General features: G+C 41.6%; 1 protein-coding gene across 3 annotated transcripts in view; it reads left to right on the top strand.

Moving 5' to 3' along the window:
• The window catches only part of KCNIP4 (potassium voltage-gated channel interacting protein 4), a 249,969-nt gene that overhangs the window by 112,984 nt on the left and 109,761 nt on the right, over nucleotides 1-27,224 (top strand). Inside the window, exons 1-2 of one of the 3 annotated variants that reach the window (XM_077136507.1) lie at nucleotides 14,955-15,022; nucleotides 18,916-19,040. In XM_077136507.1, the coding sequence (XP_076992622.1) occupies nucleotides 18,939-19,040 (102 nt within the window). In that variant the 5' untranslated portion in view covers nucleotides 14,955-15,022; nucleotides 18,916-18,938. Of the gene's footprint in view, nucleotides 1-14,954; nucleotides 15,158-18,915; nucleotides 19,041-27,224 lie in introns of those variants that run through there. The other 2 variants (XM_077136505.1, XM_077136504.1) reach the window with 2 other exon arrangements.

Below are 27,224 nucleotides of genomic sequence, written 5' to 3'. Positions count from 1 at the left end.
ACTTTAACATTTTCACCTACAGCCAGGGATTTGCTCATCAACTCTAGACCTATATATTCATCTGCACACTTGACATCTCCACCCAGATGACCTTTCCACTAGAACCTAAAGTTCATATGAGCAACGAGTCTGTCTGGTTCATTCATTCCAGTGTCCACAGCGCCTTGAACAGTGCCTGGCTTACATAGACACTCAATAGATAGTTAATGAATAAATGAATGAATGAATGATTTTTTTCCAATATCCAAAGTCATGTTAGCCATTAGTGGTAATAAGATAAGCAAGCTAGATCTCAGACCTCCAGATGTTCATGTCACAGAGGAAATGACCAATACTTGAACAGGTCATCAATATACAAGGCATTCAGTGCCCACCACTAGCAAATATCCATGATGCATGAAATCTTGGGAGGCTTCTCCTTTAATTCAAGCTTCCTCACAAAGCAATTTATGAAATTTGACAAGTATTCCTTTCAGTTTATAGATGATGCACTTGAGCTCTAGAGAGGTTAAACACATTGTCCAGTGTCAGAGTTGGGAAATAGATCCAGAAAAAGTCATGAATTTGGAAAAACTGAATAATCTGTTAAAATAAGGGCTCCCAGGAGCTCTTCTGCTTATCCTTTGAAAGGGGACACTGTACCTTACAGTCACTAGTACTATGAAATCACCAAACAACAACATAATGTAATTGAGTGCTTACTGTGTGCCAGGCATATGCAACATCTTATTTAATATTCAATTCACCCTATACTGTAATAGTGGGTACTGTTTTTATGTTCATTAACTATGAGAGAACTGAGTCAGTGCATTTTACTAATTTATCCTAATCACATATAAATGTCCTGTGGATGCTAAGATCAAGCAGACTATTCTCTGAACCAAGAAACTAGCTTAATCCTACAAGGAACATAACAAATCTCAGAATGCTGGTCAGTTTTCTTAATAATACGTTTTAAAACGGAAGAGCAAGGATAGATGTTTTGTGGCAGACTATCACTGCCATCAATGATATTAGCCCCCAAAACAGTCCCCTAATAGAACATTTAGAATTTATCACTAAACTTTCTAAGTAATAGATCCCGTCTATTTATTATCTACCTTCTAGCAACATAATAACATCTTATAGATCTGGCACTATGTGTTGTATCAACCAATTTTCCATATATTTAACTCCTTGTATAGGTTTGTTAAATATGGAATTTTTAAGTAACAATCTTTTAAAAATCTATCACTTGCATGTTACCTTTTAAAGTGTTGCATATGGAATGCAGTCTTTTCCTAAAGATTAAGGAATAAGGTTTGATCTTTAATCCTTAGACTATTTTATTGTTATTATTAGTGTCATGTGCTGTAATATGCTTATACCCCTTTTCAAGTTTATATTCTCTCCTTTGTTCTTGGGCAATCAACTGTCACTTCTAGATTTTAGAGTCAGTAAATTGGGGCTTGGTTTAAATATTGACTCCATAGCTTCCAATTTTTATGCCCTTCCTAAGTAATATCATTCTTTCTGATGTTGCTTCCCTCATCTATAAAAGCAGGGTGACATTATTTGAGTACAGAGTCATCATGATGCTTAGATATAATAAGGAAAATGAAAATAATCTTATTATTAAGAGCTAGCTGTGAAAAGTCATTATTTCCGGGGCTCATGAGCTTCTTCTAGGAACATCCCTCCACTGACATCCCCACCCACTTCTGATGTGGAATCCGATGCTCCTTGAAATTGTGGACACAGTAAGGATGGGGCAATCATTGAAAAGGGCATTGTGAAAACTATTTGGCAAAGTGCTGCATTTAAGTAGTTAAAGTGACCAGGTTCTAGGTCGACTCCTCTCACTAATGTACTCCGTGTTTTGATTTACAACCACTGGCCCTAAGGCTGTGTATTTGAAATATAATTGCAAGATTAAAGGGACAGATTCAAGGATACTTTCAACTCTCACATAATATAATACCATTTTTTTCTTAAAGCCCTTTTATTACTATTTTTCTGATTTGGAGTTGGGTATGTGATATCCAGATAAGTGGGGCATCATCCTCCCTCTTTTTATGTGAGAAACAGAACAACAGAGTGTTCAGTTGCATGGATCCTGGAACCAGGCTGCCCAGAGTTCCTACCCTAGTCCTGATACTCCTTGATCATGGGCAAATTACTTTATCTCCTCCGGTTGGTGTCCACCTCTCTACAACAGGAATGCAGCATCCACAGAATGCTTAGGGGCTTTTATGAGTTAATATGCATAAAGTGCTTGCAGCAATGTCAGACATAGCAAATATTTCGAAAACTGGTTTGTTATTACTATTATATTTTTCAGGACAAAAAAGAAAAAAGTCTGTCAAACTTCAAGGGAAACTTCTTTGATTGAGTGTTTTTAATTTCATGGACTAATCGGGACTGTCTTTATTAATCTCTCTCCATGTTTCATGACATTTTGACCCTCTTTATCATAATCTTTCCTGACAGGAATACAAATCTATTCAATCTGTCTTTATGTGTAAGTTCAGTCACATTATGCCCCCCAGCCATTGAAGATTTTATCTCTCTGTATAGCTACTGGCAATATACTTTTTATTTCATTCATTGCCAAAAATACTTAAGACCCTACTACTTATGAAATTATAGCTCTAATAATGATGAAACACTCATGATGCTATGAGATACTATGATTAATGCATAAGTATTCCAAATAGGTGATCACATTTTCAAATTTAAGTTTCTGTGAAGAGGGATTTATGTTTATAAATATGAGTGATTGTATTGAATCCTAAAATTGCAAAGCAGTTTAAGTTCTCCTAGAATGGAAATTGCAATGTCATTGCCAGCAACTACCACCACAGAAAATATTCAAAATAATTGGCCATTTAAAGTACTTTCCATTTTCAATTTTATATTTGAATATTAAATAAGCTAAAGTACTAATTATAAAGGGCTTCTTTTAGTCTTAAGGTGTTGTTAAGGACGGTGTTGACGAAACGCATGTCAGATTAATAAAAGTTGGGAGTTCTAATTATTCAGGGTGGTCTGGGAAGTGCTAGGACTCCTGCCGTGTTTCAAATGGATTGATTGCTTTCTACTCTCGTGGGCTGTGCAAGATCAGCTTGGAATTAATTGCTTATATTCCGTCTATGTACACCTGAAAATAGTTCCTGGTGGGTGGATGGTTGAATGGTTGTGAAGACAGGAAGAGTAAAGAGGGCTCCTAGGTCTTCACATTCTAGAGATAAAACATTTAGAGTTGACAAAGTTCAAAGAGTTGCTTACAATGCCTGACCTTAGTTTGAACTCTTCATCCAGAAGAGTCAACTGATCCAAGGGAAGAAAGATGGACTTGGGTTCAGATCCCAGTTTCCTTAATCACCAAATTGTGTGGATTTGAGCAAGTTCCTTAACTATTGGACTTCAGTTTCTTCAACGGATTATGTCAGCCTCTTTGGGGATTGTGAGGAGAATTTGAGAAATGGAATGCTCTGAATATACAACCGTCCTATCTGTCTTAGTTTGCTTGAGTAGCTATCACAATACCATAAACTTTTTTTTTTTTTTGCTTAAACAACAGGAGTTTATTGGCTCAGAGTTTTGAAACTAAAACATGTCTAAATTCAAGGTATTAACAAAACAATACTTTCTCCTCAACGTTTTTAACCTTCTGCTGCTTACTGCCAATAATCCTAGGGTTCCTTGGCTTATCTCTACTTCCCTTCACATGCGGATCTCTCCTTTCTCATTTCTGTGACATCTGCTTTGGCTTCCCCTTATAAGGCTTCCAGTAATTTGGATTAAGACCCATCCTCATTCAGTTATGCCACACCCTAAATAAAAACTAATACCTTCAAGTAGTTCTATTTACAGTAAGTTCACACCCACAGGGACATGGGGTTAGGATTAAGAACATGATTAAATTGGGGTAAATAATTCAACCTACCACATTCTCCATCCTCATACAATTTTTTGAAGAACAAAGGAAAGGAGGAAAGAAATTGCATCATTGTCATGAAAAAAATAATTTGGGGAATCTTCCTCCTAGCAGTTTTCTTTTTGTCCCGATGTATCTGACTTGAACATTAATTAACAAACAATAATATCTCCTTATTCCAAAAGTTCTCAGTGGTTTCTTCCAAAACCATGGTCAGGATCTTCCAACATTGTATAAGTGAAACACTAAAACCTACAGCAACTTTGTCAAACCCTCCACCACCTGCCACTGAACAATGCTTCTAAACATTTAATAAAATGCAATATATCTTTGGGAGCTAACTGTACTAATCATGATCTCATTGCCATACCAACAAAGTCACAGGTATAACTGTATAAAGGTATACCTGTTAGGTAAGACCCCTTCTCCCATGATGTGACTAGCCCCTAAGGATATTCCCACAGCAGTTCCATAATGGCCAGCCCTTAATGGATATTCTCACAGAGCAGTTCCATAATTGATCCTACGCCTACCCTCCAGCAGCTGCATCACCCTTCAGCACTTTCAGTCCTGCAAGACTGAAGCAGCATTTAACATTTCGCCTTGCCCAGACCCTCAGGTATAGAGATCCTCTAATTGCTCTCCTCTGCAGACGGAAGTTTGACTTCAGACCCCACCTTGTTGGTGCCTGAATAAATCCTTTGCCTGTGGTCAGTCTGTCTCCCAGCCTTTTTTAAATCAAATAATATCAATGAGGGTAACATTATGAGTAAAGACTCAAAGGTATCTTAGTTTCCTAGAGCTGTGTAACAAAGTACCATAAATGAAGTGGCTTAAAATAATAGAAATGTATTCTCTAACAGTTCTGGAGACTAGAAATACAAAATCAAGGTGCCATCAGGGATAGGTTCCCTCTGAAGGCTCTAGAGAGAAGAATCCTTCCCTGTCTCTTTTGAGCTTTTGGTGATTGTCAGCCATCCTCAGCATTCCTTTGATTTTACTCCATCACTCCAGTGTATGTTTGTGTCTTTGCAGGACCTTCATCCCTCTGTGTGTGTCTGTGTGCTTCTCCTCTTACAAGGACACCAGTCATTGGATTTAGGGCCTACCCTAATCCAGTATAACCTTATCTTAACTATTTATATCTGCAAAGTCCCCACTCCCAATGAAATCACATTCTTTGGTTCTAGGTAGTTATGAATTTTTGGGAGACACTATTCAGCCAGGACAGAGACTGTTTTTATTGTAGTGCGAAAACCAGGATTGAGGCCGCAGGCCTCCAGGAACGTTCCATGAAACTAGAGCAGGCTGAGACTAAGGGACCGCAGTTTCAGGAAGCAAATGATTTATTAGCTCGTGCACACGGGGCCCAGCCGGGTCACCTCGAAAGTCTGAACCCCTAACAAAAGGCAACCTTAGCTTTTATAGACTGTACGACATGTTAAAGACAAGGTAAACACCTGGATTTGAGAATTGCCCAGGGCTTATAGACTGTTGAGGGGTCCCTACCCCAGGAATACCTTATCTTGCCTATGTGCATTTTCACCAGTTCCTGCAGACTAGGGGAGGGGGTTTCAGGATTTTCCACAGAGAGCACAGCTAAATCAGAAAGAGGGGGAGGCCTGCCTGCTACATTTCCCTCCTTTGATGTTTACCCTGACTTAATAGGGAGGGGTTATAGCATCACCTTATATTTAATGGTTCATGCCTTTTTATTAGGAGGATTCATGCTGTGACTCTTCTCAATGAATTTGATGAAGGCTCTGATTACACAGGAACCTTCAGTGATTAATATGGTAAATAGGGGACTGGCTAGCGGCAGGATCCCATTAGTCCAGTTTTTGTTTGTTTGTTTTCTGTTCCAGTTTCAGACCTGCTTTCTATGTTCCCTAACTTTAGCAGCACTTATGCCAGACTGGTTTATAAAGAAACAGCACTTTTTCCCAGGAAGATACATATCCCTTTATAATGGCTGCTGCTAGGTGGGAGGCTACCGCTGTTAAACCGATGCTAACTAATAGAACAAGGAGCCCAATTGGGAGCAGAAGCCAACAATTAGTCTAGCCTATAAGGAATACTAGGGGCTGTGGCTAGGGAAACACAGGGGAGTTTAGGGAGTGTGCTGAAAGTTTAGGAGTACTTATGAGGGGAGGGAGTGGATACTCAGACTGGTTTGCAGCTCCTCAACCTTTGGCCCTGCGTAGATCAGTCAGCTTCTGGGGATGACTGAAGCAGGGCTTGACGATCTCCTCAAGCTTCAGCCGTGCATGGGTCAGCCGATTCCAGTTGTGCAGGAGGGGGACACGATGGCTTTTGGAGAATGACGCGGGTCAGGTGTCCAGGGACAGGAGTACACTCCCAGGGGTCGTCTGCCTTGGCTCTCTTGACCTGGGAGTGGTGGATCCACGGAATGATCTCTACAAATTTGACAGCTGTAGGGGTAGCTAAGACAACACAATAAGGGCCTCTCCATTGAGGCCAGAGGGAGCCTTTTTTCCAGTCTTTGACCCACACTAAATCCCCTGGCTCAAATTCATGAATGGGAGGGTAGATGCTGAGAGGTTCCGACACTGCCTCCAAGGCTTTCCCTTTTAACTCGTTCAGGACCCGTCCGAGCTGTACTAGGTGTTGATTCAGACTTAGATTTCCGATTTTTCTGAGGTTTCCCTGTAGAACCCTAGTAAGGGGTGGCGGCCTTCCATATATTAATTCAAAGGGAGAGAATCCCGTTTTTTTAATTGGGGCAGACCTGATTCTAAATAAAGCTATAGGGAGCACCTGTACCCAGGTCAGTTTCGCCTCCTGGCAGATCTTTCTAAATTGTCCCTTTAGAGTTCGATTCATCTGCTCCACTTTCCCACTGCTTTGTGGCCGGTAAGCAGTGTCCACCAGCTTCCAAGTTATCGGTAAAGCTTTTGCCAGCTTTTGAAGGGCTTCAGCCACAAAAGCAGGGCCGTTGTCAGAGCCAATGGTAAGTGGCATCCCATACCGAGAAATGATGTCCTTCAGGAGGGCTCATGCCACTTCCTGTGTAGTTTCTGAATGTGTGGGATATGCTTCTACCCATCCTGAGTAGCTGCAGACAAATACCGAAAGGTATTGGTATCCTTGGGCCCGTGGCAGCTCTGTGAAGTCCACCTCTAGATTTTCAAATGGGCTGAGGCCAGCCAGCTGGTTGTTGAGACTCCCCAGTTTTGTGCTGGGCTGCTTGGCATTGTTTTTTTGACAGGTAATGCATCTTTTGAATGCTAGTTTCACCCAGGACGGAAGCCTAGGTATGTAGAGGTGAGCGCTCAGGCTGGCAGTAAGAGCTTTTTCCCCGAAGTGAGTCTGGTGACAGAATGCTGTAGGAAAGGCCATGCTAAGTTCTCAGGAATTACAATGCGTCCATAGTGTAATATCCACCATCCCTCATGACTCATTTTCCCTTCCTTGCATAACTAGCTGCTTTCCAGCTTTGAGTAAGTTGGTGTTTTCTTCCAGCACCGTAATGGATGGGAGGTGAGAAGGGCGACAAGCAGTTTGTCCTTTGGGGGAAGCGTTAGGGGGCCCTAGCGCGGCCTGCTTGGCAGCTGAATCTGCTTTTCGGTTGCCTCTTGCGGTTAAGGAGTTGCCTTTTTGATGACCGCGGCAATGAATAACTGCTACAGCAGTGGGGGCCCATACAGCTTCCAACAGAGCTAGAATTTCTGGTCCATATTTAACATGCTTTCCGCCAGCTGTCATTTGTCCCCACTCTTTGTATAATGCCCCATGTGCATGTAAGGTTGTGAATGCATACTTTGAGTCAGTATAAATATTAGGCTCCTGTCCTGCTGCTAATTGTAGACCCCGAGCGAACGCTATGAGCTCAGCTTTCTGAGCTGATGTTCCCGCAAGCAGGGCTTCTGCCTCTAAAACGTCTGCTAAAGTAACGATGGCATATCCTGCATAGCGCACTCCATCTTTTATCATACTGCTCCCATCAGTGAACAGTTCGATGTCAGGATGTTTTAATGGTTGGTCTTTAAGGTCAGGTCGGCTGGAGTAGACTTTGTCTACAGTTTCCACACAGTTGTGTTCTGGGGCTCCTAGCCCCATGGGCAGCAGGGTGGCCGGGTTGAGGGTCTGACAGACTCCAAGCTGTAAGTTTGGGGTTTCACATAAAGCAGCCTGATACTTGGTGAGCCTTACATTTGATAGCCAGAGATGCCCTTTTTGTTCCATGAGGCTGGTGACTGAATGGGGGACCAGCACAGTTAGCTTCTGCCTGAATGTGAGCTTCCCAGCTTCATGGACCAGGAGGGAAGTGACTGTAACAGCTCTCAGGCAAGAGGGCCACCCCAGTGCTACATTGTCTAGCTGTCTGGAGAGATAGGCAACAGGCCTTTTCCACGACCCAAGGGTTTGGGTTAAAACCCCAGTGGCCGTTCCTTCCCGCTCATGGACAAACAGAGTGAAAGGTTTTTCTAAGTCTGGGAGGCCTAAACTTGGGGCTTGCATAAGCAATGTTTTTAGACATTAGAAAGCACACTCCTGCTCCGTTCCCCATTGGAATGGGTCCCAATCGCCCCCCTTAGTGGCTTCATAGAGGGGCTTGGCTAAAAGAGCATAGTTCATAATCCAGACTCTGCAGAACCCAGTAGCTCCTAAAAATTCTCTAATTCGTTTTTGGGAGGTTGGTGTGGGGATTGTACAAATTACCTGCTTGTGCTCTGGCCCCAGGCTTCGGGTTCCCTGTTGCAAGTAAAAACCTAGGTATTTGACCTGCTGTTGGCAGAGTTGGGCCTTTTTAAGAGACATGCAGTAACCCACCTGATCTAGGTGGTGGAGGAGACGCTCCGTCCCTTGCTTACAGTCATCGAGAGACTCAGCGGCTTGCAGGAGGTCATCTACATACTGCAGGACAGTAAAGTTATAATTTCTGGCTTGGAATGATTGTAAGTTGTTCTAGTTTGCTAGCTGCTGGAATGCAATATACCAGAAACGGAATGGCTTTTAACAAGGGGAATTTAATAATTTGCAAGTTTACAGTTCTAAGGCCTAGAAAATGTCCCAATTAAAACAAGTCTATAGAAATGTCTAATCAAAGGCATCCAGGGAAAGATACCTTGGTTCAAGAAGGCCGATGAAGTTCAGGCTCTCTCTCTCAAGTGAGATGGCACATGGCGAACACAGTCGGGGCTTCTCTCTCGGCTGGAAGGGCACATGGTGAATACGGTGTCATCTGCTAGCTTTGTCTCCTGGCTTCCTGTTTCATGAAGCTCCCCGGGAGGCGTTTTCCTTCTTCATCTCCAAAGGTCGCTGGCTGGTGGACTCTGCTTCGTGGTGCTGCAGCATTCTCTGCTCTCTCTGAGTCTCTCTGAATCTCTGAATGTTTCCTCTTTTATAGGACTTCAGAAACTAATCAAGACCCACTCAGGTGGGTGGAGACATGTCATTCCCTAATCCAGTTTAACAGCCATTCTTAACTAAATCTCATCAACCAGGGAGATGATCCCATCACAGTCCCAAATACACAGCATTGAATAGAGACTATTCTACCTTTAAGAAATGGGATTTATATTAAAACATGACTTTCTTAGGGGGCATACTTCCTTCAAACCAGCACATAAGTCTTTCCCCAGTGCTTGCCCAAAAATAGTGGGAGAATTCTTAAACCCTTGAGGCAGCTGGGTCCAGGTGTATTGCCTTTTGTTTCCCTCAGAGGGCCTTTCCCATTCAAAGGCAAATACTAACTGGGGCTATTTGTGTGCAGAAGAAGGCATCTTTTAAGTCCAAATAAGAGAACCAATTAGCTTTCCCTGGGACCAGGCTGAGGAGGGTGTATGGATTTGGAACCACAGGATGGATCATTTCTGCAGCTGCATTAACTGCTCGCAGGTCCTGGACGGGGCAGAATTCCCCAGTTTGAGCTTTTCTCACAGGCAGCAGTGGGGTGTTCCATGGAGAGTTGCATGGTCAGATAATTCGGTGTGCTTCTAACCACACCAAGTGGCTTTGAATCTCTTCAAGAGCCTTTTGAGGGATTGGATACTGTTGCATTGCCACGGGGTGAGTCATGGGTTTCAAAGCAATTAATACTGGAGCGCAGGTTTTGGCTAAACCTGGTGGGTTATGCTCTGCCCAGACACTCGGTATGTCTGGGAATGGTAGTTTAGGGCTTCTCATGCAGCCGCCACTCTTCTTGTGTAGGCGTAGTTAAAGACAGGATTTTCTGTGGGCCATTAATTTTCAGTGAGGCTTTTCCTCCAGGGCCAAAGGTAATTTGGGCATGCAGATTTCTGAGGCGGTCTCACCCCACAATGGCAGTGGACATTCAGGCATATACAAAACTGGTGGGACACAGTGTGGCCCCCAACGCTGCACACTCTGGCTTTTAGGAACGGCCTTCTTCATATTATACCTTTGGCACCCACAACATCTATCATTTGGCCAGAAGATGGGCAAATATTCCCCAGTGGCTGAGTCACTACAGAGTGCTCAGCACCAGTATCCACCATGAAGTTCATTGTTTGGTCCCCTAATTTCACTTCAACCATGGGTTCCCGGGGATCTAAAGATATGGAACCCGGTCTGTCCTAATCGGAGAGTTCATCAGCAACCACGGCAATGGTGTCGGGGTCCAGACAAGGTCTGGGGCTAATGTTCTGCCTCCTTCTACCTGCTAGTGAGGTGGTTTTATTGGGACACTCGTTCTTCCAGTGCCCCTCTTCTTTGCAATAAGCCACTGATTCCAACCTAAGGGCGCTTGGGCTTGCCACATTTTTCTAGATCGGGGCCCTTGATCCCACTTCTCAAAGGCAGCAGCAATTATTTGAGCTTTTTCTCTGAATTCTCGCTTCCTTTCTTTAGCTTCTACCTGGTCTTGATTGACAAATACCTTTGTGGCTACCTCTATTAGTTGATTTGTGTTCGTACCTGCAAATCCATCTAGCTTTTGGAGCTTACACTGAATGTCAGGAGCTGCCTGCCTTACAAAAGCAACACTGATTAGCATTTGGCTCTCTGGGGCTTCAGGGTCAAATGGTGTGTGTTGGCAGAAGGATTCCATCAGGCACTCAAGAAATTCGCTCGGAGGCTCATCTGCCTTCTGCAAGACCTCTTTGATTTTGGTCATGTTGGTGGCCTTTCGGTTGCCTTTCTGGAGGCCCTGGAGTAGGGCCTCGTGAAACCTTTGGAGGGTCTGCAACCCCGTATCCGTGTTTGGGTCCCACTCTGGGTCCTCTCCTGGAAAACTGCAGGCGGCATGTTGGGCTGTGTCTAGGGTGCCATCAGGGGCGTTCTCTTCCAGGTGTTTCCGCGCCACCCCTACCACATGCCGATGCTCCTCAGTGCTGAGAAGAGTTATAAGTAGCTGATTGCAGTCAGGCCAAGGGGGCTGATGGGTCTGGATAATGGACTGGAACAGGTCAATCATCGCCTGGGGCCTCTCAGTGTAAGACAGTGTGTGATTCTTCCAGTTTAGCAAGTCAGTAGACGTGAAGGGGATATATATGAAGTTTCTTTTCCCTTCCTGAAAGTCTCCCTGGGCATCAACATAGGGAGGGCCTCAGGTCTCTCTCAGAGGCATTAAGGGTGTGGCTGTGGGTGGAGCAGCTACAGCTTGCTGGGGCCGCAACTGCCGTGGCTCAGGGGGTCCAGGGGTGGCTGGGCTCAGTGAAGCCTCAGGAGATGCCTCTGGGCTGCTGGGGGGGATCAGGGGTTGCCGCAGAGGAGCTCGGCTGGGCCGTGGGTGTCGGTGGTACAAAGTAAGGCAGGAGGTTTTCTTCTTCTTCTGGTTGTCTGGATAAAACTGGAAACTTGGACTTGTTGCCTGGCTTCTTGTGGGATCCTCCAATGCCCGGGCGAGAAGCACCTGGCAATATCCATCAAAGCAAGTCTTTATCCACTCTGGCTTCTTCTTTGTGACCTCCAGCCAGGTGGCAATGTAGGGAAACTGATCTGGGTGTTCAGGCATCCCTGACACTATATTATAAACTGCTTGTACTTTCTTTAAGTCAAAAGTTCCCTCAGGCGGCCAATCTACCCCAAGAGTGGGCCATTCTAGCCTACAGAATTTCCTGAGTTGACCAGGGGTCAGCTTGACTCCCCAGTCACTAGTAAAAGCTTCCTTAAAGTTGGACATCATGCACCACAAGGGTGTCTTACTAGATTCCCCCCCCCCCCCCATATCGGTGGAGCCAACAGAGAGGGGGAAGGGTGCACAGACAAACAACAAAGGGATTTTAGACAACTCAGCGCTTCGTTCGGTCTGGCTGCTCCCCTAGTGGGGACGTTGGGCACCTCTTGGCTTTGGTGGTCTGGTATAAACCCCCGGCCGGCCCCCCTTTCGGGGTTGCCCACCCTTAACCATATGAGGATCACCAGGGACTCACAGAATCCAAACTCAGTCATGGCTTGCTGCTCGGCTCCTGTGGCCCAAGACTTCCATTCACTCACTCAGTCACGCACATTCAATCAACACTCCTCCTGCACCGCCCTTCCCGAAACTGAATCTGAAGACTCCGATTTCCCTTGTTCCTCCAGATGGAGACCGGTACTCGGAGAGTCTTGGGGGTTGATCAGGCCCCCCTTCCACTCAGGCCCCTGGCCTTCTATGAGTGGGCTGATAACCTGACACACTCGAGTGCTTACCAGCCAGACGGGCGGTGCTCCTGACACTTGGTTCCCAAAACTATCCCGGATTGTGACGACGCCCTGGCCAGGGAGGTCAGGAGTCCAGGACGGGAAGATCCCGGTGCCGGCACTGGATTCCATTGGGTCTCCGGTCTGGGCGCCGCCACCGCTGCGGGTGAGGAAGGCGAGAAGGTCGCCCCCTCTTAGATCCCGGATGAGCCCCCAGAAATGTAACACGAAAACCAGGGTTGAGACCACAGGCCTCCAGGAACGTTCCGCGAAACTAGAGCAGGCTGAGACTAAGGGACTGCAGTTTCGGGAAGCAAGTGATTTATTAGCTCGTGCGCACGGGGCCCAGCCGAGTCACATCGAAAGTCTGAGCCCTGAACAAAATGCAACCTTAGCTTTTATAGCTGTACAATATGTTAAAGACAAGGTAAACAATTGGCATATTTAAGTTGAGAATGGCCCAGGGCTTATAGACTGTACTACATGTTAAAGAAAAGGTAAACAATTGGATTTGAGAATGGCCCAGGGCTTATAGACTGTTGAGGGGCCCCCACCCCAGGAATATCTTATCTTGCCTATGTGCATTTTCACCAGTTCCTGAAGACTAGGGGAGGGGGTTTCGGGATTTTCCACAGAGCACAGCTAAATCAGAAAGAGGGGGAGGCCTGCCTGCTACATTATAAATGAGATACATCAGTGTAAGTCAAGCAGGCTGAGTTTCCTGGCTAGACAAATCAATTTCAGATTAAACTGACTTTTAAAGTACATTATTAATGATTTTTTTATAGTGAAAACGATGTATTTTTCAAGAAGGATCATGTAGTATTGAGAAATGGACTTCCTGTAGGTACATCCACTATCCTTGGGATATATTTTACATGCTATTATGGAGTGCTTTTAGGGTGTCAGTCTAGATGCTGAGCAACTGGTTTAGCTATGGCCTGGTGGGAAGGAGGTAAAAAAAATGAGATAGTGGTATCATAGTGTCTCACACTATGAGAGGGCAAGGGCTTGCCTCTCTCTGTGGGTACTGAATAACATCAGACTGATTTTCTGAAAAGAGTGACATCATTCCTTATAAAATAAGATACAACCCCATTTACAAACACACCTTAGAAAGGTAGACATCAGAGTCATACTTGTTTGTAAAGCAGGATATTCTGTAGTTATGCTCTGGAGGGTATGGCTGGAACTTAGATAGTCAAATGCGCATAATGATGGGTTGGGCTGTCATAAGTTTCCACTGTGTTTTAAGAGAAGTTGTGGAAAAGGGGAGAAATGTGCCTATTTTTAAAAACCATTCTTTTGTTCCTAGGTGATTTGAATTCAAATTTCTAGTCCAATTTTGTCATGGCCTAAGGGGACTGCTGACTCTACATGGAGCTACTTCAGTCCTGAGATACTTAGGTATAAGGAAAAAACAATGAAAAAAGAGAGCCAGAAGGCTCAAGGGTGTCTGGGAATTTGTTGTCTGATTGTCTGATTAAAATGAAGCCTGTCAGAAGATAGATGAATTAAAACACTATTTGTATTCAGCTTGTCTCAGAATGCAAATACAGCATTTGAATTAGCTCCTGAGCTAGATGCCCTAAAGGTGGTAAAGGCCTAGAAAGAGATTCTGGGGGCTAGATTCCCACCTGGCTTGCATTTTATTTCCACACAAACCCCTCAGCTTCTCTGGAAGCTCCATACATTATTCTACCATGGGCTTCTAATTGGTTCAACCCAGTCTGCCATTTTGGTGATCTGCTCAAGGCACCCAAGAACGTTTCTCCAGGAGGGGCATTGAAGAATTGAGGTTTCAATAGCTAACTGACTTGTGGCTTAAAATCTTTTTTCCTCCAGGATTTGGGACCAAGAAATGTAACTGTTATCATCTCTTAAAATAGCCTAAAGCTGATGATCTTTTTTGTCAAAGAGCCAAAATTAAGTCCCAACTCAGCCACAAACAATAATGTGATCTTGAGTAGGTTATTTAAGCTCATTGTGCCCCAGTTTATCCCTTGTAAAACAAGATAATCATAAACTTTTCACCAGCTTTTATTCGGTATCAAAATGAGATAACATATATCCAGGCTTAAAGCAAGTGTTCTTTATAAAGTCATGGTTTGATTAACAATCTCAGCATGGTGCTTAAAATATCTGAACTTCAAAGTGCTAAAGACATCTTCCTGCCTCTTTAATAAGTAACCATTTGACCTTGGGCAAGTTACTTAGATGCTCTATAAAATGGGAATGATAATCCCTCACAATGAAGGGTGTTGCAAAAATTAAATGACATGTTTGGTTGGCAAAGAACCCAATACATGCTGAGTAAACTCTGTGAAAAACAGGATCTGCTTTTATTATTGTTGTTAGTCATTTGAGTATAGATGGCATTTGATGGTCACTGATTGGACGGATGTGAATGACATCACATAGGGACCAGATACAGAGTTAGGAGGCCAAGGGTAGGAACTGTCAATGAAAGAAATAACTATGGGATCCATTGAAAAGGCAAGAATGAGGTTTCATTGAGCAAGAGCAAACATACATGTGGAGCAGAGCCAGAAAGGAGAACCTGCTTGGAGATTGGGGTTTAGAGAGGAATGTATATGGGTCATCTGGGACTTTGGGCTGCCTTGAGAGAGGGTAGGGCATTGATAGGGTGGTTTTCAGTGGCATGTCTTTGAGCACAGGGGGCCAGGTCAGATATAGGATGTTTGTCAGGGGGAGTGTCTTTGGAGATGGCTAGCCAGTTCAGATACTACAGAAGCAGGGTGTTTGCCAGCAAAATTTTCCATAATTAGTCTAAACTGGTTCTTTCTGGGAGATTGAGGATTGCTATAGCTGCAGAAATGTTCTGGGACTGAGAGAATCATGGGTATGTCAAGCTGGACCTGCTTCATCATATTCCCAGTTGATTTGGTTCTCCCCTGGAAACATGAAAGCTCAAGCAAATCAAGATGGTTAGTGTAGTCACAAACCATTCCATTTTCACAGAATGAACCTTAAAGAAATCCAGTATTTAAGAGCCATATGGAAGAGTGGTCAGAGCAGAGGCAAAGTATGTGTACTGCATAATAGTAGTGAATCAAAGAAAGCTTATAGTTCAGGTATGAATGATAAATGGATTTGCAGTAAGATATTTTGGTAACCTCAAACCAGTGCTTTGTGGGGGGACAAAACTCAAGATTTTATAGAGAAAGAGGTAGCAAATAGACTAGTAGATATGATCAACTCTCCTGAAAAGTTTGACAGTAAAGGAGAGAAGAGAGGTTGTCATTGATTTCATCACTTTTTTTCTCCTGTTAATGAAAGAGCATGGCAAGATAGAAAGAAATAAATGCTGATCTCAAAGACTCAGATATGAGTCTTGTCCCTATCTTTTCTTCTATGTGACATCTCACCACAAATTTATTCATCTCTATGAGATGCATTTTCCATTTATGTGCAAAATGGATAATTATATCTGATAATAGGATTATTGTGAGGATTATAATATATCTGTGAAGTACCTAGCCCATCCCCTGGTGTATAATTAGAACTCAATAAATATGAGGCTCTGTATTAAAATCCACTTAAATGCATGCTTTTAAAGGGTGACTGAGTCACAGTATGAATTTCACAGTCTTGCATGGAATCGTTCACAAGTGTATTTCTTTTTTAATCTTTCTTATGCTGATGAATACTAATAATTTCAGGTATGTCATCAGAGCTTGTCAGCCTCTGGGAAATAGAAGCAGCCCTCTGGCAGATAGGAGTCATTAAGAAGGGAGGTACTGATCAGCTGGGAAAGCAAGAGCCCACAGGCAGATGCTTCAAGTGTGGTTGTCTTTGAATATTGAATGTGATGACCATCCTAGCCACACATTTAACTCAACCAGACTAACCCTCAGGCACTTGGCCTTTTGTCTCAGACTGCTGCAACTCAAGGTGGAATCTCTGTAGGTAGTGTGATTCAGACTGCTATGTGAAGTAATAAAGGTGAAGAAGCTAATGTTGTTTTGTTTCCCTCCAGTGGAAGGTCAATAGGTCTAGAAGAAGTAATGCTAGGATTGAAAGACTGCTTAGACAATCTGATTAAAATTTTCTCTACTTTGGCCAATGCTATCTTTGTTTCAGAACAATGAGCTGAGAACACAGTAATTCTAAAGAAGATATTTAAGGCCTACCAATGGTCCACAAACCTTGGTTAGAGAAATATTCCCCTAGAAGGCAGCTGTAGTAATTGAAATTTTTTGGTAGATGGTCTTTCAGATGTAGGAGCAATATCATTTAATCATTCTGCCATTCATTCACTCACCAAATAACACTTGATTCATTACGGGGTATCAGAATCTATGTTATGTCCAGAGGATATGCAGATATGTAAGACATTGTTCCTACCCTCAAGGAACTCTTAGTAGAGAAGGCAAGCATTAATAGATCACCATACAAAAGGTAGGCTTCAAAACTCTGAACAGGGAGGCACCAGTTCTGCAAAGAGGGACAATCCAGAAAGGCTTCAGAGAGGAATTGTGTTATTTAAATTGCATCATGAAAAATACTTACATCTCCCTCGGGTGTTAAAGGGAAAGAATGGCACTTCAAGCTGAGGGAACTGTACTGTAATTGATTCAAAAGAAGCTTAAATCAGGATATTTTTCCAACAGACCCATGGAATTAGGTGTCCTGGCGGCCCTGGATTCAGAGAAGTTGAGAAGTAGCCCTTCTCCCTCGGCCTCTCCTCTTTGAGTCAGAATCTCTAATCTAGAAAAAGGGGTACAAGTGGAGGAAGGCCATGGATTCAGTACTGTAACTGGCTGCTTTCATTCCTGCTGAGTTTCTCAAAGAGATAGACTAGGCTATGGCAGGTTGGATTCCTTTAGGCCTCCACCAGGCCACACTGCAAAGAAATTACACTGAAGGATATTTTCTTTTGAGGCTTGAGCACCCAGATCCTAATAATATACCCTCCAATACCTCCCAAAGTTGTGTCTACAAGATCCTGGGACAAATGTGCAGAAGTTACCAAATTTATTAGGGAGGACTGTGTGGACAAATTCCACAGACAAATACAATTTGAGTCCACTGGGTTAAACAAAGTGAAGGGATGCTTTGTGCAGGACTTGTCAAAGCCTTTTTATCCCCATGCTTTGCTCCAAATGAAGGTTATAGCTTACAGTTTTTCCCAAATTATATGGGCACAAAAACCTTCTTGTATAATGCAGCTTTGAGAAATTTCAGTGTGAAAGTAATTCTTAAATCAAATTTCAATATTTTAGAACTCGTTAATAGTTATGGCTCCTTTGGCTGCAAAATAGAGGCAAGACAGGAGTTCTCCTAAGCCTTAGTCCATCCAGCATGCACATATGAAGACTAGGTGTATGTCAGTCAAACTGCTGGCTAATTATTTTACCCATATCAGCACTTGATCTGACCCTCCTGTCTTGTAGTCCCAGGCAAAATACTTGATTCCAATAGAATCCTCCAAGAGCTTTAACAAAGTCCTTTCTGATAGTTACGTAATACATAGCATGGGACTAATTGTCATTAAACTACAATTTCATTTTTTTTTTTTTTTTTTTTTTTTTTTTTTTTTTTTTTTTTTTTTTTTTTTAAAGGAAAGACAGAGAGAAGGAAGGAAGGATAGAAGGAAGGAAGGAAGGAAGAAAGGGAAACATTTTTAAACATTTTCTTGTTTTTATTGTATTCTGTTTCTCCGTTTTTGTTACATGGGCTGGGGCCGGGAATCGAACCGAGGTCCTCCGGCATAGCAGGCAAGCACTTTGCCCGCTGAGCCACCGCGGCCCACCCTACAATTTCATTTTTTATAATTAGTGCTTGGATTATGTAAACAAATTCCAGTTTTTAACGTTGTTGGTGAGTCCAACATTGTAAATATAATTAACAGCACTGAAATATATATCTGAATGTGATTAAAAGGGGAAATGTTAGATTGTATAGATGGTAACAATTAAAATTTTAAAAAATATCCATGGAACTACATTGTACAAACATTGAACCATAAGTTAAACATGAACTATGGTTAATAGTGCAATTATAAAAATATGCTCTCATCAATTGTAACAATTGTCCCTCATCAGTGCAAGGTGGTGGTGGGGGTGGTATATTGGAATCCTGTATTTTATGCATGATTAAACCTACAACTTCCCTAATAAAGAGAAAGTAAACTGTACCAAAAAATGCCAGAATTGTAATGTCTATTGTGTGTAGAGAAAGTATTATTCCATAATATTGTAAAATCTAAGAAAAAATAAAGACTATTCTTGCCAGTATGAAAATCCTTCCTCTGTGAAAATGTCACAGACATCTGTTGAGCATTACAACCCATTTTCCTCATTCAGTGTGTATGAGCATTGGTGAACAGACACTATTCTTAAGACCATTTTGGTTTTCCTCCACAGATAGCGTGGAAGATGAACTGGAAATGGCCACGGTCAGGCATCGGCCTGAGGCTCTTGAACTTCTGGAAGCCCAGAGCAAATTTACCAAGAAGGAGCTTCAGATTCTTTACAGAGGATTTAAGAATGTAAGAATTTTCTTTTTGACTTAATTGGCATACTCTCAGAGGAGTTCAGAAGTGGGCGATAAAGAGGGAAAGTGCACTCTTCTATGAGATCCCCATCAAATGTGCATTTCACACTCATCTTTCCTAGACATAAATATAATTCATATCCATTTGTACATTGATTTACTTTAGCACAACTCTTCTGGCACAAGGTGGTTTTCATTAAACAAGGAAATATATGCTTAAAGTTTTTACTTGATTCATGTACTGGTTGAAATTTGTTTTTCTTTTTCAGTTGTAATGACACTTCAATAAGCTCCAGTTTTTCTCTTCATTTCTTAACTGTAGTCAGAAGTTGGGATGAAGTCCTTAAACATGGATTGGGGCACTATTTCTGGCATTTGAAAAAAGTCACTATAAGTTTCATAGTCTCTATAAGACCCTGATGCCAATGATCCTAAACCACAGAGTCTGTAGATCGTGCCTGTATTAGGTTCTCTATGATCCATGTGTGCATATGTTCCTCTTTCCCAGGTTAGTCATTATCACAAGGTATGATACTTCATGCATACTATGGGGTGTGTAGTGAATCCAGAACAATCTAGCATGCACACACTCTTACTAAATGGATGGTATGTATTTTTAAGCTAGGTGTTATGAGTTACTCCAATGCTTAAGAAGACATGCTCTCTGTCCTCAAGGAGCTTACAACCGAATGGGGAGAGAATGCTTATTATGGATGTATTTGAAAACAATTCATCCTTAGAGGGGTCATAACCTCACTATCAAAGGTCATGTACACTCCCATACTTATGATGTTCTTATATGCGTGTGATCCATAGCAGATCTTCCTTGTCTTAGTTTGCTGGGGTCACCATGAAAAATACCACACAATGGGTTAGCTTAAGCAACAGAAATTTATTGTCTCATGGTTGGGAGGCTAGAAGTTCAACACCACAGCATTGGCGGGTTGGCTGTCTCCTGGTCTGTAGTGTTCTCACAATCTTCCATCACCAGAGATCTCACTCCTCTGATTCCTGCTGTCTACTGACTTCTCCTGATTTCCAGCTTCTCCTTGACTGTGTCCAAATTTCCTCAACCTTATAAGGACAACAGTCATATAGACGACATATAGTCATATAGATCCAGCCCACCTGGATCATCTAAATAGGATCTTCTATTAATTGATAATAATATCTCCAAAGGTCTTATTGACAAACGGGTTCACAGCCACAGAACTGGGGTTTGGACATGAGCATGTCTTTTGAGCAAGAAGTGATTCAATCCCCAAACCCCTTGAGATCCAGATGAAATTTCTTTGATCCTCCCCCAAACACACCACCTAAAATTCTCAATTTCCTGGCCTGGAGAAGTCGACAGCACCCAAAGATTTACACTAATTCCACCTCTTCAAATCTGACTACCTCAAATGTTTCTTCTGTCCAACCTCATGCAGTGTAGATGAGAAACTCAGCCTCTTCTTTGGTTCCACAACAAGAATTTACTCAGAGAATTTGTAACTCTGGTTGACTTTTTGGAATATTTTTATAAGGTTTCATCAGGCATTTAAGACACCATCTTCCCCATTTTTCTGACTCCATGGGATCTCTTCCAACCTGTTTCTGCTCCTCAGCTCTCTCCTTGCCCTGAGATTTCTAAATTTCCCTCCCTCCATTTTGCAGAACAGTCCCATTCTTCCTCTGAATTGTGGCCATCTGCCAATACCCAGGCATTGGTGCAAGTGGGACAGGAGGATATAAACGGGAATACAAATGGACATAAATGAAGTTCTCACATTCTCACACACAGATGGGACTCTCATTAAAAGGACTCTTGCTTCATAATCTATTGAGATGACACATATTAATAAATACGCATAAAGAAAACGGAGTTTTGAAAACTAATTTGGAGCATTACCATTTATGCCTGCTCGGCAAAATGTTTGCAGGCTTCAGAGAGAGTGAGTATTTAAAGTGAAACAGCTGTACCTACCAGTGGCAGCAGAAAACTGCTGAGCAGAAAGAATAGGGAAGGAGAGGAGGTATAAAAGAACAAGTTTTGGCCAAAAGTAAATACTAAGAGAAGGCTTATCACAGGACAAAATGGTCAATGTGTGCATTTGAATAAAAACTTCTTTGCTCTACTTCAGAGATCTTGTAGTAAAAATTAAAAAAAAAAATAACATCGAATTATGCATCGGGTACAAATTGGCTCTCAAATAAAGGAGAACATAATGCAACCTCCCAGCATCCTGTGTTCCTCAGTTGCTGTCATGTTATTGTTCAGTTGCCATCACAGTAGTCTCTCCATTTGGGGTCTGGCTGCCTTTCTTCCCATGTGCTGCAAATTGGAGTCATGATTACTGCCATCATTAACCTTTGGAGCCAGCATCTCTGCAGCATGTCTTGTACAAGTGGCACTTCACAGTAAATTGCCCAGGCTCTGAAGTCTGCATTCATTACTTTATTTTTCCTTTCCCTTCCTTTTATTTATTTATTTATTTATTTTGCAGCTCCATCCCCTCCTTCCTCTTTCCCTCGTTTTCTCTTCTTTCTGCTACTTTCTCTTTCTTTTTATCAAAAAGTTAAATTTCCATCAGACTTGATGGTGCCCAAAGCATATTTTATATACTTTTTTAAAAGAAAGAACCTCAAAATTTGCTCAAATTTATTAGTCTATGTCAATAATAAATCAAAGCACAGTGGCCTTTTTTATTTTTTGTTTACCTTCCTCCAGTCAAAGGTACAATTCTAAGAAATGTGTCCTAAAATATAACAAGGGAGACATTAAAATAGGTCAGCAATCTGAACTAGCTCAGCATTAGAGAAAGCAACCTCTTGATTTCTTGAGCATCAGTTACTCAAAACACTTAAGATCAAAATGTCATCTCTCTGGAAACAGTTGAGATATTCATTTTGAGTAAAGCCTTTTAAAACTCTCCATATTTTGTTTAAGAGGAGAAACAATTCATCAGCATCTTAAAACAATCATGCTTGTATGAAAGTGGCTCAGTATGGCCATGCACTTTGCAAGTGAAGATTACCACTTTTCCAATATTTTCCCAAACCATATTTTTGTTAGTATCCCTCCTCATTTTGAACACAGGTTATTAATATTAATGGGAAATCAGAAAAGGGAAGTTAGAGAGAGAAAGTTTCTTAGACCCCCAGTCTGTCTTACCCAGCTGAGTTTCCCACATACCTTTTTCTCTCTTGCCAAGCGCTGAACTAAGTTTTCAAAAGTGGACAGCTTATAGAGATGGAAAGGAATATAGTACAGTGTTTTCACAAACTTTAGCCTGTACCAGAATCACACAAAGAGCTTCTTAAGTCACAGATTGCTAGGCCCCAACTTCAAAGTTTATGACTTAGTAGGTCTGGGGCATTGGGACAGAGAATTTGCATTTCTTACAATTTTTCAGGTGATTATGATGTTGGTCTGGGAATCTGTACTGGTTTGAAATGATGTATATACCCTAGAAAAGCCATGTTTTAATCCTATTCCCATTTTGTAAAAGCAACCATTTCTTCTAATCCCTATTCAGTATTGTATGTTTGAAACTGTAATTAGATCATCTCCCTGGAGATGTGATTTAATCAAGAGTGGTTGTTAAACTGGATTAGGTGGAGGTGTGTTTCCACCCATTTTCGTGGGTCTTGATTATTTTACTGGAATCCTATAAAAGAGGAAACATTTTGGAGAAAGAGAGGTTCAGAGAGAGCATTGCAGAACAGCGTAACCATGGGAAGTAGAGTCCACCAGCCAGTGCCCTTTGGAGATGAAGAAGGAAAATGCCTCCCAGGGAGCTTCATGAAACAGGAAGCCAGGAGAAGAAGCTAGCAGATTATGCCATGTTTGCCATGTGCCTTTCCAGATGAGAGAGAAAATCTGACTGTGTTCGCCATGGGCCCTCCCATTTGAGAGAGAAACCTTGAACTTTTATCGGCCTTCTTGAAATAAGGTATCTTTCCCTGGATGCCTTAGACTGGACATTTCTATAGACTCATTTTAATAGGGTCATTTTCTCATCCTTAGAACTGTAAACTAGCAACTTATTAAATTCTCTTTTTTAAAAGCCATTCTGTTTTTGGTATATTGCAGTCCAGCAGCTGCAAACTAGAACTGAACCATGCTTTGAGAACCACCAGTCTAGTATAGAAACCATCAGCTTCGGTGTCATTCAGGCTGAGGTTCATACCTTACTTTTTTGAGCAATTCCCTCAGACTCATGGAATCTTTGTGCCCTTGCCTCTGCATTTAAGGATAATGATAATTACAGTGCAGGTTGTTTTGAGAAGTTAATATAGTTAACATGAAGTTCAACAATAAGGAGCTCTTATTATAGTGTAGCCCCCAACTGGTCAACCTCAGTTCTACATACCATCAAAATGGAACAGTCAATATTGCCCTTCTAGGCAGTGGTTTGGGGATTGGCTGATAATAAACTGTCAGAAATGATACAAAAAATATAAGCAACTATCTACATATCAGCAATCTCAGACTTTCCTGCATACTGGAATCACCCAGGGAGCTTTGAAGTTTGCTAATGATGGGTACCATGCTTGGTGACTTTGATCTAAATGCTCTGGGATGCAGGTTGGATATCAGGATTTAGGTGAACCCAATCTGCAGCCAAAATTGAGAAATACTCAACCAAATTTATAAGATACTAGCATATACTAGATTGGGTACATTGGAACTGCATGAGGTCCTTGATGGGCAGAGTGAGGGAGGTGGGTAACAGGTCTTACCTCTGAAAATTCTGATTCAATTGTTTCTGGGGTGATGCTCAGTAATCTTTCTCTTCAATTTTGAACTTATTTTTTTTTAATTTCCCATTATAGTAGACAGCTAACAGAAAATCACATTTAGGAATCCCTCATATAAATATCTATATTATTCACAATCTTGTTTTGTTACGCTCTAAAAACTGAATAGAATTTCAGTCCAATTTTAGGTAGACATGAATGGTCTTTGGGGCATTAAGATTATAAAAATGGTGGTTTCTCTTTGGCATTTTTCACCTTAATTAATAATTTAAAGCACATTTTTCCTATTGTTTAATATACCAGATAAGAGATAGTTGAGAGTAGTTGGACCTAAATGCCTTAGACACCTAGCTCCATCCTCTGCAGAATCTTTCCCTACATCCTTCTCTCTCACTGCTTTGAATTATAATAGATCAACGTATCAATTAAAATTCAAATATGTCTTTAATGTATCACTTTAATACTTATTAATATCCCTTTTAACTAAAAATGTTGAGTGAAAAGTGTTCGTGCTAATTTTCTGTTGCTGCATAACAAATTGCTACGTATTTCGTGGCTTAAAACAACATATTCATTACCACACGGTTTCTGTGGATCAGCAATCTGAACACAACTCAGCCAGGTCCTTGACTCAGGGTCTCACAACCAAGATGGCAGATAAGCTGCATTTCTTTCTGGATCCTGGGGTCCTCTCCAACCTTACATGCTTTTTGGCAGGATTCATTTCTTTGTGATTGTACAGCTGAGCCCGCACATTCATTCTGTCCATCACCCAGGTGTCACTCAGCATTTAGAGGCCCCTGTGTATCCCTGCCACATGGTGCTCTCCCAGTCCCTCTCCTAATATGGCCATTTCTTCCTAAAAGCCAGTGAGGGAGCATCCCTCTGGTCTACTGAAACAGAGTCTTATATAATGTAACATGAGATGGGCATGATATCTCATCCCATCACCCTTGCCCTATTCTGTGGAATAGAAGCTGGTAAAAGTTCTCACAGCACTCAAGAGGGGGAGATTAAAGAGCACATGGCTCCTTGGGGGTGACTTTGGGGTATGTGTCTCACAGTGGTGTTTGTGAAGAGTCAGCAACCCCAAGAAATGAAGCAGTTGAATTTTGTTTGAAGTCACGGCACAAACCGAGTTCATCCACACCCTCAGTGTTTTTCCATCTCTTTGGGGATTTTACCTAAAGCAGCACCAAACTCTTCATTGATTCCTATGGTAGTTTTGATGTTGTGGCCAAAGGAACCAGCATGAGATGAGAGTTCTTTGTTGAGGCTTTTCTACCCCATTCAGGATGTTTGAGAACTTCTGCATGAAGACCTTTAAATAACAGATGAAGAGAACTGAGGACAAAATTCAAGGTATCTACATTTTTGACAGAGTACATTTACATAAAAAAAAACCATTAAAGTCCCACCTTGTGGTGAGGAGGGTGAGAGGTAGAGTTTAGCACCTGTATGGGGAAGAGTGGGATTATAGCAGTTAAAGTAGAAGAAAAAGCCACTAATTGTGTAAGGCAAATGTTTTTTTTTGTCACGAACCCTCAGAGCTATTCTTGAAGCTTTCACAGACTAATTGTGTGGCCTTCAGTAAATCACTTTATCCCTGGTAACTTCTGTCTCCTGTCAGCAAATTAGGGATTAAGATCTTCCCTTCCAAGCATGAAGAGGTTTGCTAATAATTGGTTTTGTTCAGCTCTTGAAAGACTCAATAAAAGTGCAAAGTATTACTCATGCACTTTAGAATCAAGGTATATGAACAGACTTAAATGCTATTTCCTCTTGCATAGCAGAGTTTTCTGTTAGACTTCCAAGAAGCAGTGCTTTCTGCAGAGGAGGTTACCGATAGGTCTAAACGACAAACACAGTTGGCCTTCTGACTTCTCAGAACTGGCCTGGACCAAGTGTTCACCTGGATTCCAACCTTGTAGCTGCCATTTCCTACCTGTGCAAGTGGCTTATCTTTTGCTTTTTAAAATGCACTTAATGTCTTCAACAGCAAGTTGTGACAACACGTGTAAAATGTTATCTACCAGAGAAGCCCAATAGAGATTCAGCACACAGAGGGTTTTACTGGGAGCTGGTTACATACAGGCACCCTTTGCCTAGCATATACTGAAATTCTAGAACCCCAGAAGAAAAGCAAATGTTCATCATTAACTCAAGTGTTTTCCCAGTTCAGGCAGAGTAAGTCATTCTTACCAGGGGAAAATGGTAATGTGACTGGTTGCCCTTGGACAAGATATTTCACCTCTGTAGTCCTCATTATTTTCATATGCAAATTAGGCCTAATAACATTTTACAGATGCTTAGCAAAAGATAACAAATGTAAAATGCAGAACATAGAAACTGTCTCTTGATAACACTCAGTAAAATGTAGCTATTGCTATTTTTATTATTATTGTTGGTTTTGTCATCTTTGTCATGATGCTACTTTAAATTATGTTATTGTCTAGAAGCTCTTACGTAAAATTTCTTTGCCCCACTCTCAAGCGCAATTCACATTTTATGTAACACAGGTCCACCCACAAGAAATGGCAAAAAGCATAGATTAGTTCTTAGCTCTATTAAGGCTTGGCTAAGGACAAAATAGGATATGGTGCACTTTATTTTGGTTTTATTTTATTACCCGTGGAATTCTTGTAGAAATCAACATAGTTTTCCTAGTAATAACTTTCTCACTGGGATTTTGTGAAAAATCAAAAAAGAACATGGTTTGTGATGCTTTTGAACATGTGTCACAGAGGTGTAGGTTATTTTTTTAAAAAAGCAACATAGAAGAATTTCATAGCATTAAAGCAGTTCTTATATCAAGCAAAATTTTGGTAGTAGCATTTCTAACATTCTAAAGATCATTTAATCCATTTACTCACAACAATCCTGAAAGTGAGAGCAGATTTTATTTTTTTCTCATCACAAATAGATTGCTCCTGAGTAATGCTTCATTAGGACAGTCAGAGACCTAGGTACCTGCCTACACATTTCTCTGCTATTCCCTGGCTAGGGTGTTTGTCCCATCTGTGTTGTATAAACTAAGTCACTATCACGTTCATGAGCTGAGGGAAACTAAAAGAGCCATAGTCCAGGGGCAAGAGACTTAATTTAGAGAAACTCCAAAGGTTATATACATCAATTTCTCTCATGTCCCATTAGTTTAAATGGATGACCCGGCTTCAAGAGAAGTTTGAAAATAATAGTCTAACTACATAGCAGCACATAAATGTAGAAGGAAAAAACAGTTTGGAGGTAAGAACTACACTCTACTATAGTCAATAAAGTTTCCTTCTACTGAATTTACCTGGTGAATATTCCCAAATATTTCCTAAGTTTCAGCTAATCTTTCTAAGATAAAATTTTCAGTCTGGGAGCAATCTGACAACCAATACTTCAAACTCAAAGGTTGCTTGAAGAATTACCATTTTTTAAAAAAAGTAAA

This window comes from Tamandua tetradactyla, chromosome 19, assembly GCF_023851605.1.
Source record: "Tamandua tetradactyla isolate mTamTet1 chromosome 19, mTamTet1.pri, whole genome shotgun sequence".
Taxonomy (NCBI): Eukaryota; Metazoa; Chordata; class Mammalia; order Pilosa; family Myrmecophagidae; genus Tamandua; species Tamandua tetradactyla.
This window is presented reverse-complemented; position numbering and strand designations above follow the sequence as displayed.